We start from the raw sequence: 11,700 nt of genomic DNA, 5'->3' as shown, positions 1-11,700 counted from the left end.
TATTGAATTTAATATTTTTGTTTTGTTAGTGCCATCATCAACATAGGAATGTTAAATGCGGATATTATGTGATCCGCTACATTCATGACAAGGGTCATTGAGAAACTACATGAGATAAATAAAAGTGACACAATTAAAATTGTGTTTCTTCAATTCTTTAACATTTTTAGTACTTGGCTGCTTATTTTTGAGGCATTTCAAAATGAAGAGGAATATGAAGCTGAAAAAATCAATGCAATGAGAGATGGGTTGTCAACAACAATAGTTGAGTATATGGGTTGATGAACATTGTGAAAATTTTTGTAAACTATTATAAAAGATATAAGAATGTCATAATAAAAATGAACACAGTAGCAACATAATTAGAATGGATGTTACCAATGCATCAAGAAAAGGGATGGATAATGATGAAGAGCCCATCCAAATCAATCCAACTCTCATATTCGCCACAACGTGATCTGAATAACTTTTATTTGATTAAAAGATATTGTTTTTGGTATAAACTAAATAAAAAATTGCATATAAAAAATTGCATATAAAAAATTGTCCCATCACAATTAATTTTAGTAAAGCCCAACTGACAAGGAAGGCTAGCCCATCAGAAAACAACATATTAAAAAAACATTAAAAAAAATCGAACATGGCGTTCAGTCAACTTGTGTTTGAATTAGTAACGAAAACGCTGGCCAAAAAAAAAAAAGGAGTGGAAATTAAGAATACTAAATTTTGGATAAAATCAATTTATATATAAGATTTGCATTAATTATGATCTATAACATTTATTTATGACAATAGGCTATTAGAAGCCCCTATGAATGGACTAAGACGATATCAAGGTTTTAACATTAACAGTTGTGCATGGACCATTTTTAACAAAACCATTTTGTTATGGATAATTGATTGTGAATCTAATCCAAACAAGAAAAAATTCTAGAAAAAGAACCCCAAAATTAGTGCTGTTTAATTTAGGTACCTATAACTTCAAAATCATAGACAAAGAAGTAAATCCAAATTAGACTTTTGAAATTCAAGAGAAATGACAAAAATGTCTCTTTGTTAATTCTTTTAAAAAATGTGTTGTTAATCACAAATTAAGAGTTGTAATTTCACAATTAGGATCTTTTTTCTAGAGGAATTGTTATCGTTTTTAATTGATTCATATGTTATGTATCAGGAAAAAAAATATGTTGTTAATCCCAAATCAATACTTGTAATTTCACAATCAGGACTTATTATTTCTAGGTGAATTGTTGTCATTTTTAATTGATTCACATGTTACTTCATATATTAAGGGAAAAAAAACATGTGCTAATCGCAAATTGAGACTTTTCATTTAATAATCAAGATTTGTTATTTCTATATAAATTGTTATCATTTTAATGTTAAGTGCCTGAATTGAAAAATCCAGTCCTAAATATAAGACCCTTATACACACTATAAAAAAAGTCTTATATTTAGGACCAAAGGAGTACTAATTTTTCTCCAATTTTCCCAAAAAAATATGAACAAATGCGACTATACTTGTATTGAAATGTAATCATTATTATGGAGAGAAGATTTTTTGTAATTGAACTAAATTATGGAGAGAAGATTTTTTGTAATTGAACTAAACGGGCCTTAACTCGAATGTTTCCAAGGCCAGGTCATGTTTAACCTCTCACGCTCCTCCATGCCCAACTTAATGAATGGTTGGGTTAGATTTCGGCCTGGCAGGAAACATAATGTAGAACTGTTAAAATCTACATAAAAAACATTTTCTATTAACAAAAAATATAATTTTTCTTATTCAGAGCTTTTTTTAAAAAAAATTAATTTAGAATAAAAATAATATTTTCTAAAATTATGAATAGTCAATCGTCATATGAATTATTTTTACATAATAATATCAAATTAGGGAGTTACTTGAAAATTTGAAGTAAAATGAAAAGATTAAATTATCTCAAGTGTTGCCCAACCAATTATTTATCCACAGCATGATAAGGGCACTTTCATATATGTCAAAATAAAATTCTTCTCACATGCTTATTTTGTATTTCATAAATCATAATTTAAAAGTTAAATATAAGCCATTCTTAAAAAAACCTAGATATATGACGTAAAACTTACGTTTTGTGAACATAACTACATATATATAGTATACATCACCCATAAGCTAGTTGAAAACTCACACCAAAATAATGCTAAGTAGAGATAAGAGAGGGGTAAATTGGATGTCTTTACAAATTTTTGAAAGCTTTTCTTAAACGAAACTCGATGAAATAATTAACATGCTTAAACAAAGCAATATTAAAAACTAGGAAAATATGACACAAATGATTAACGCCAGTTTAGCCTAGCTATTTGGCCTATGTTTTTTCCCCCTACCGTTTTTTGGGTCAACTTTTTGACCAACGTTTAGTTTCTAAGCAAATCCACTTGATAATTCTACTTTGCTCTTGCAAGTTTTCAAAAGCTAGATACATGCAAGTTGCATTTATAGAGTATTGATTTCCCTTCTCAATCTATTAAGGAAGCAATATGTAATATCTGACTTTTTTGAGTAAAGCCCAAAGACGGGAATAAAGGCTAGTTATGAGCCCAATAAAGCAGTAGAAATACAAACAAGACACAGTATGAATTTGGACAAGAGATGGAGAAAGGCATAATTTTGAAAACTTACACGGAAGGATGATTTTGAAGAAATGTGCGGAATTTGAGAAAATTATCAGAAATTTATAAAAAATAGAGAATACTGTCTTGAATAGTATTTATTGATAAGAAGAGGTAAAAAAAAAGACAAAATTGCACTAAAAAGAAATTTTATTTAATTTATGACATTTTAGGTATTTAAAGGATAATTAATCTCATTTAATTACGAAATGTAATGGGTGGCCTCAAATTATTAGATAAAAATTTCAGCAGAAAAGAAACAAATACTCAATAATCATCGTATTTTTGCATTTCCCATGAAATGTACTATGATTGACTATTTCTTATATAGGCTAGGCAAGAGTAAGAGGAAAAGGATTAGGATAATAAAGAAGCACGTGTTATATTTGGGGGTATTTGGATGGAATCCAAATCATAGTTTTAAAAGTGATTTTACGATATACAAAATAAATATATGGAGGAGTTTATCTCGGGCTGAAAAAGTGCCAAACACTCCTAAATAAGAATGATCTAGACAATAGGGCTAGATGTAATTATGTACTGTATTGGGCCTTTGTTTATTGGAATTTTGCTCGGCTTGTGTAATATTATTTCCAACGCGCCTTCTTGAGTCCAAATATAAAGAATGAACATTGAGACTCATCCTCAACAAGTTGGTCATGAGAGGAAACAACAACATATTGTATTACATTATGCAAATTTGTATGTCAATGTATATCATGAATATACCATTAATGTTATGTGATGATAAATGATGATGGCGGCATGCAAGATTAAATATGATGATATATGAAGATGGTTAGTGCATTGATGGAATAGTAATATGCATTGATAGAATTAATTATAAATTATTAATACAAGTAAGGGGGATAAGTTTTTCTTGTGATAAAGGGAAAGTGAGGTAAACGATTGAATTTGACATGAGCTACCCTTTAAAGAAGGCACACTGATTTTGAGCAATGCATTTATCAAGGGGCTTTTTAAGGTGACTACATAAGACCTTATCTATAATTTCATACAAGATATTGCAAAAGCTGATTGATCAAAGATCCTTGAGAGTTTACGACTTGTTAGTTTTAGGTATCAAGATAATCAGAGTTTTATTAAAAGCTCAAAAGAGATGCTTCGATTCCCATAATGATAAAATGACACTAAGAAGGTCTTGTTCAACTAGGTCCTAATGATCTTAGAAGAAATCAACATGCTAACCATCTGGTCCTAGGACACTACCCCTAGGGAGATGAAAGATTGCAGTCTTGCCTTCATCAATAGTAATGGGGCTCATCAAATACCTCACATTTATAGCCCCAATGGTTGGGATTTTAAGTCAAATGATGCATCAAAAGTGGTAAAAAAAAGACACGTTACTTGAACTTTGATAGATAGAGGAAAAATATTGGTTGACTATTAATGATATTTGCTGTTGGTTACTTGCCCAAGAATTATCTATTTTTTGAGTGAGATTATAGCATTAAAAGCTTTTCCTCTACTCATAATAGCATGGAAAAATTGTGTGATTCTTTCTCCCTCGATTTACCATTTGATCTTTGCTCTTAGAGCCTAATAGCTTGCTTGACTATTGTAGAGAAATTCAAGTTCATGTTGGGCCTTAGAGATTACATTATCTGGATTGTCTTGAAAATGATGCATGGACCCCAGCTTAGTTGAAAGATTCTAATAGGTTTATCTCAGCAAGATTGATTCTGCAGTTGAAATTTTCAACTTGAGAGTGGCTCTAATGTAATACAGATAAAGTGCGTAGGAGCTTACAATATAGATTCAAGCTAGGAGAGCCAGAAACGTGCTAACATCAACATCGTTGCATAGTCAATTCACTTTCTTTAAATAACTTCCAATGGGGTTTAAATCTTCCAATTCTGCTCTTCTTGTGCACCTGATCAGTTGAAAACAATATAGGAATATGATCAGATGCTGCAATTGATATAGTACAGACTGAGGAAAATAGGAAAACATGCAGCCAAGAGTGATTAGCGAAGGTTGTATCTAGTCTTTCTAAGATTTTAGTTTCCCCTTTCTTATTATTAGTCCATGCGAAAACAGGTCCATGTTACTGAATATTAATAAGATGAGCGAAGTCAGTATGTTAAAGGAAATGGGTAGAAGCATTTGAAGAGACAGAGCTGCTAATTTCATTAGATGAAGAGAAAATCTAATTAAAATCTCTAATAATCAGCCATGGTCCATCAATGCTTTGAGAGGTAAGGCTAATCTAAGAAGTAAGAATATATTTAAGATGAAGAAAAAGGGCCATATACAAAAGATAGATAGAAGGAAGAACTTGTTTCAGTAAAATTAAGCAAGCAATGACAAAAGTAGGGAGTGACATCCAAAGTGGTAATATCAAAAGCAGATTTCCACACAATAATTGTACCTCCCCCTTTTTTAATTGCATATGGAGCCACATAATGATTATAACCCACATCAACTAGAGGCTTACAAGCATTCGATAAAGAAATTTTTGTTTTAGCCAAGAAGATAAAATTAGGGGAGTGCAATTTGACCAACTGCTTGCATCTTTGAACTACCGTTGCTTTCTTAAGCCTTGACAATTCCAACTAAGGATCCTCATGGCTCCTGAGAAAGCTTTGAGCAGGCAGCTTCCCAAGCCTCTTTGACAGAGTAAGACATTAAATGAGCTTTCTTTAATATAACATCAAAAGCCAAAGTTGGTTCACTATGTCTCTTTTTCCCCCTAGTAAGAAGAGACCAAAACATAACTACAATAGTTTTGAGACTATAGAAAGTAGATGACTATAAGGAAGAAACAACCACTTGACTTTGATTATCTAGTAATCACCGTTTTGGTTCATTAGCCAAGCTGTCATGACCATCAAGAGGTCTAGCTCTCTTTACCTTAACTTGATCTGTCTTTACCTTGGAAAAGTCAAATTGATTTCATTTGAAGACTTGCTTTACCTTAGTATGAGAAGACTTCTTCTGTAAAGACCAAAAACCATAGGTTTACTAGCATCATTTCGATGAGATCTTTAAATATGATGATGACTCTTATGCTGAAAAGCAGATTGAAACTCTATTTTTGCAATCACCAGAACTGTTCTTAACCCAACAAGGAATATTACATGCCTTTGAAGTATTGCTTTGATGAGAAGTAGAAAAAGATTGTCCAGATAGCTTCCAAGCATGAAATTTTTTTTCCCAATGGCAAACGCAAAGTAAGCATCTAGTGAGGCTTGAAATATCAATTCAAAGCTTAAGAATTTATTCTCCCAATTACTCATAAGTCACTCAATGTCTAAAGGATCCATCAACATTTGCAATTTATGCTAGTGAGGTTTGCAATTTTTTCCCAATTTAATTGGTTCTAGAAACCCACAAAGTATAATTTGGGTTTAAGAGAAAAAGCTGAAGAATTTTGGGTACAAAGCATGAATGACTATGATGATAGATTAAACACGTGTGACCAATGCAAAGTTGCAAAGTTGATGATGATATATTTTTTTAGGAGACCATTGAATGCCCAGCCCCACAACAAGATTACTAAGAAAAGATTTATACATGGAAATAACAGAGTTGATATACTTATAAGCCACAGAAACATGCCAAGTAATAGTCACCTTTATCTCATATTTATCCATGTTGATAATAAAAATACCACAATTGGAAGTTGAAGATGCAACTTCACATATGCTTACACCCATAATAGGAACTTCCAAAGAGATTGAAAGCAGTGATTACCACTAAATTCCTCAAAGACTCAACTACATAAAGAGATAGAGATTAAAGTAGCATAAGCACTAAAAAAGTGACGACGAATCTTGCATGAAAGTTTTGAAGTTTTGACAGAAACGCACGAATTTGACGGCCGCACTGTAAGGAATAAATTCTAGCTTTATACACATTCTCCGATATCCTCTTTTGACAAACTCATATCAGTTTCATACAAGTCCCACAAAGAATAAGAGGTTTCAAGCTAGACAATCATAGTTCTTCTTGAAAGATGCACTTCATCATGATCCGACAATTTAATCTATCAAACATATTAATAATTACAAACCTGAATACCAGTGATTAGAGATCTAATTTTCTAACCTAACAGTTGAGACTTCCATTTATCCCACTGTGATTGCATGCTGTCGTCACGTGCTTCACTAAATCATGACTCTATCTTCCCTCATAATGAAGGAGTTGATGAACAGCGGAGCAAAGAAACACGCCCCCTTCCCTTTGTCTTCTCTGATTTTTAGATCTACTTCTTCCACTTAATAACCCAAGAGATGCGCCCCATAACAGGGTGAAAAGGCTGCCGATCTAAATGCATACAGTAGCGGTTTACTGTTCGTAAAGTCATGTGCCACCATGTACAATCTATGTTTTCATCCATACGCTAACCATTTCCAATCGTCTTCGAATTGTATAATTATAAAATTTAGGTAAAATTACAAAGAGCTGATAAAAAGAAACAAATCTACAGGGATCTAAATAAAAACAAGTAATAATATTATAAGTTTTTTCTACTTGTTTTGAAACACAATTTTATAAGTTTATCTTTAAAAAAAGATATAACCAAACAAGACCTAAAATTCTATTTGATTATGAGCATTCCTCACAATCAAGTAGAATCCTAGGCAACAATCAGGACAGAAACAATATTGAGACAATGTGCGATAATTTTTATTTAAATTACTATTTTTTTAAAAAAATATGTTTAGAAATTAAAAATATTAAGTGATGGTAATTGTGTGAATCTATGAATGGAATGCGTAAGAAATATAGAGAAAACTCAAACCTATCTCTCAATGTTTGGTTCTATGTTACTTTGTGGATGCCCTCCTCGTCAATTCTATGAACCGAGCATGCTCATCCCCCAAATCAACGTTTGAGGATGACTCACCTCCTTTTTTATTAAATTTTTTAATTTTAATTTATTTGGGTTAAGTTGCATCCAACATTTTGAAATATTTTTTAATAGCATCCAATATCTTGAATTGATTAATTTTTATGCATACAAAAGCTTACAATTTTCTTTCAAAAGCACCTGGTATCCTAAATTCATTAATTTTTTGTACATCTAGTATCTTAAAATATTTTTTTAGCACTATCCAATGTAGTAAAGGGTTAGAGTGCATATCTAAATATAAGGTATTTCATCATGAGTATCCAACACCATAAATTTTTCTTGGTTGCCAAAGTATATATGAAATTTTAAAATAGAGCAAAAAAGCTAGGGTTATTAAGTCAACAAACATTGAACATATAGGTCAAGAAAGTGATACAAAAATACACAGTTTCCAAAACAATGTAGAAATGCTATGGCCATTAGAAATGTTATGTGTATTTTCACGTTGTTTTAAAAACTTAATGTGTATTTTTATACCATTATCTTAACTGATCAGCTTGAAGTAAGTTGATTTCTTAGCATAATGAGAATATCCACAATCTTGAAACTTTATCAACCTTTTGTTTAGGTCAATCCATGACATAATCAAAGTCCAAGAAATAGAGCTATTGCATCGCACCTCTCCCACTGCTCTTGGAGGTGTTTTCCTGATCTTCTTTCTTACAAGAAGCATCCCCGAAGCTTATCTTGCACTTTACTTGAAGAGTAATTAGCATAAACCTTTCAAATCATATAATTTTCACTTCTAGTCAAGATTAGAGTGATGATTGTGACTCCTTGTGTGTTAGAGGGATGAAGATTGAGCGGCTGAGCGAAGTTGATGCCTAAATTAATCACCATAATCACCAAATGCTTTCTCGTCAACAATGGTCACGTTTTCTAACGGGTTTCTTGCTTTGAAAGAGGGTTTTTCAGTTTCTTGGCTTGAGAGAGAAGGAGAATACACATCAGACATTGTTCTTAGAATGTTTCTTATTCATTCTTGGATTCCCAATCATGATAATGGGCTTGAGTTATGGGGCCCTCTTGAAATTTTGGTAATGGATCTTGAAGAACCTAGACTTGGATGCCATGATAACAAAACTTACAATGGACATTAGATAAAGACAATCTTTTAAGAGTCTTCTCTTTCAGAATCATTGTATGTTATTAGAGTTCACTACGAAGTTTCTAGAGGTTTTGCTAATTTATCTTCTTAAGATTTATTGAAGGATTTTAATTTAAATGAATATTAACATGATTGATGATGTGTAATTTATAAGTAAGTTGGGGTTTTGAGCAATATGCTATAGAAAAAAATACCAACATCCTAAAAAAAGAATTTATACTAGAATACTATAAATTGCAAATAGGTCTTGTTGAAAATAATAGCCAGTAAGCTCAAAAAATTATATTATCATTAGAAAGTTTTGAGGTGAAGGCTTTCTAAAAACATATTAAACTTTTGATTTTATGGCTAAAGTTGCCCATAAATTATGTGAGTGATAAATTGTATGACAATACTTTTGCTATGTTATAATAACAAAATTGTACAAGATCAATCACTAAAGAATATCCCTTCCTTCCTTTGATTGTTTGACATAACAGAATTATATAATGAGAGTTATAATGAATCAAATTCCATTTTGCATATTGGAATTTTTAAGGGGAAAAAGTGAACTATTCAGGTTACTTTTTTTTTTGGTGCCAAAATTTCATGTTCTTGTTATTCAAATAGTATGAGATGTTTGAAACACATATGGTTAAGAAAAACTCAAACTTCAAATACTTGATACATTTACATGGTAAATATCTTCGCTCTACTCTGATAAGATTATTACATAGTTCACAAATAAACCAAACCAAAGAAGTAAGAAACAGAAGCTAAAATTTTATTTAACAATTATTTAACTTGGGTTGCCTCTAATATTCTGTATTAATGCAAACTTGCTTTTTTTTCATTGATACCACAACATCAATCATTGTAGGTCGTGCTTCAGGTAAGTTGGAGCAACAATTTAATGCCAACTCAAAAATTGATGACATGTGTGGTAATATATCACCAATATTTTGATTGTGCAGCAAAGTTGCATCTAGAATATGGATGACAGATTGTGGTGTTGACATGCTCACCCAATCTTTCAAACTTAGACTTTCTACAAACATGCCATCTGTTGGCTTCTTTCTCGTAAATATTTCCATTAACAAAATGCCATAGCTGTACACATCTCCTTTAATGGAAATAGCTCCTTTTGATCCATACTCTATATACCAAGTAGAATTATCAGTATAAGTGCCATTTTGTCAAAAAAAAAAAAAAGAACATAATGCCTTTGTTGTTAAAATTTAATTTTATTAATACAATAAACTCATGCATGCAAAGAAAACAAATATTTTGTTAGTAATTGAATAATATAAATTTGTTATAAGATGGTAAACAAAAACAATGCAAACAATTAAAACTAAAATATGATTACTAAATTATTACCTGGTGCCATATAACCAATTGTAGCCAAAGTTTTTGTATAAATTTCCAAGTGTTCTTCACCCACCAATTTAGCTACACCAAAATCAGTGAGATGAGCCACCATATTTTCATCTAACAAGACATTGCTCGGTTTTAGATCACAATGGACAATTGGTGTGGAAGAACCATGATGAAGATATTCTAATGCAACTGCCACATCAATCATTATATTCAACCTTTTTAGGATATCTAAACAGTTGTTATGAGAGTATAACCATTTGTCTAGATTCCCATTTGACATGAACTCCATTATTAGACACTTAAAATAATCATTTGAGCAGCTACTAATAATCTTAACAAGATTACGGTGTCGTAAATTGCAAGCCACAACACACTCAATATCAAAACTCATTAGTGCTTCATCCAAGTTTGAGCGCAATACTTTAACAGCAACTATCATTCCATTTGGAAGAGTTGCTTTGTATACTGATCCATAATATCCAAAGCCAAGAAGATTACTCTCATCAAATCCATCTGTTCCGTGCAAAAGATCATAATAGGATACCCTAATTGGTGTTCCCAGATTTATTAAATCTTTGTTGGCTGAACCATTAGCATACGCATCTCTCTTATGTCTTAGATAGACAATGAATGAAACAACCAGAATGACAACCATGATAGGAAGTGAGCATTTTATCAACAACTTTACTCTTTTTGTCATGTACTTCCTTTCTTTTTTACATGGTTGCACTTGGAGTTGGGATTTTCCACAAAGATCTTTATTCATCATAAAAGATTGAGCTGTAAAATTCTGAAAACAGCCACCATTTGGAATTTCTCCATGCAATAAATTATAAGAAAGATTGATGAATTTAAGATAGAGTAATGACTCTAAGGACTCTGGAATTATACCAGATAAATAATTATGGGAAAGATCCATGGACTCAATACTTATCATGCCACTAAGCGATTCAGGTATAGGTCCTTGTAATTTGTTGTGAGCCAAAGATAGGTTTTGCAGAGTTTGCAAGATACCCATAGTTATAGGAATGCTTCCTGAAATTTGGTTTCTTGACAAATTTAGTAGTATAATTGCTCTCATGTTTGATATCTCTGGTGAAATTATCCCGCTTAGTGCATTGGAGGATATGTCTAAAACCAAGATATCTTTGAGACTCCAAATAGAAGAGGGTACATGAGAAATCAATTTATTAGAACTAAAATTCAACTTTCGCACTGAAGTATTCTCGAGACATCCTGGAATCGCTCCTGAAAATAGGTTATTGGCAAGATACAACTCACTTAGACGTTTGAGTTGGCAAAGTTCATTTATAATGGATCCTTGTAATCTATTATCACTGAGACTTAAATGTTGAAGGCTTTGTAATTTGTTAACCATCTTTGGAATCAAACCAGTCAAATTATTCCCATCCAAATCTAATTCCATTAAGTTCTTTAAATTTTCAAGTACTTCAGGTATAGCTCCGCTAAATTTATTCCATGACAAATCCAACGTAATAAGCTTAGAAGCATTTGATATACTATTTGGAATTTGTCCGGTCAGTTCATTTACACCCAATAGTAACATCTCCAAGTTGGGAAGGCTAATTCCTAAATATGGTGGGAGAAGGCCTGAGAGAGAATTCTGATAAAGCTCCAGCCGTGTTAATGTGGAAATGTTGAATATTTCAGAAGGAATAGCTCCTTTCAAATTATTAGAGCCCAT

The 11,700-nt window shown here is 31.8% G+C and overlaps 1 protein-coding gene across 1 annotated transcript; it reads right to left on the bottom strand.

Annotated features, from left to right (window-relative positions):
- Nucleotides 1-9,430: 9,430 nt before the first annotated feature.
- On the bottom strand, nucleotides 9,431-11,700 carry LOC114756736 (receptor kinase-like protein Xa21). Its single transcript, XM_028945670.1, has 2 exons — nucleotides 9,996-11,700; nucleotides 9,431-9,771 (listed from the first exon to the last, which is right to left on the bottom strand). Exons 1-2 carry the CDS (start codon nucleotides 11,698-11,700, stop codon nucleotides 9,431-9,433), a joined length of 2,046 nt encoding a protein of 681 aa, XP_028801503.1.

Source organism: Neltuma alba, unplaced genomic scaffold, assembly GCF_004799145.2.
Source record: "Neltuma alba isolate B1F8T4 unplaced genomic scaffold, ASM479914v2 tig00010467_pilon, whole genome shotgun sequence".
Taxonomy (NCBI): Eukaryota; Viridiplantae; Streptophyta; class Magnoliopsida; order Fabales; family Fabaceae; genus Neltuma; species Neltuma alba.
Note: the sequence above shows the minus strand (reverse complement) of the source record. Positions and strands in the feature narration are given on the sequence as shown.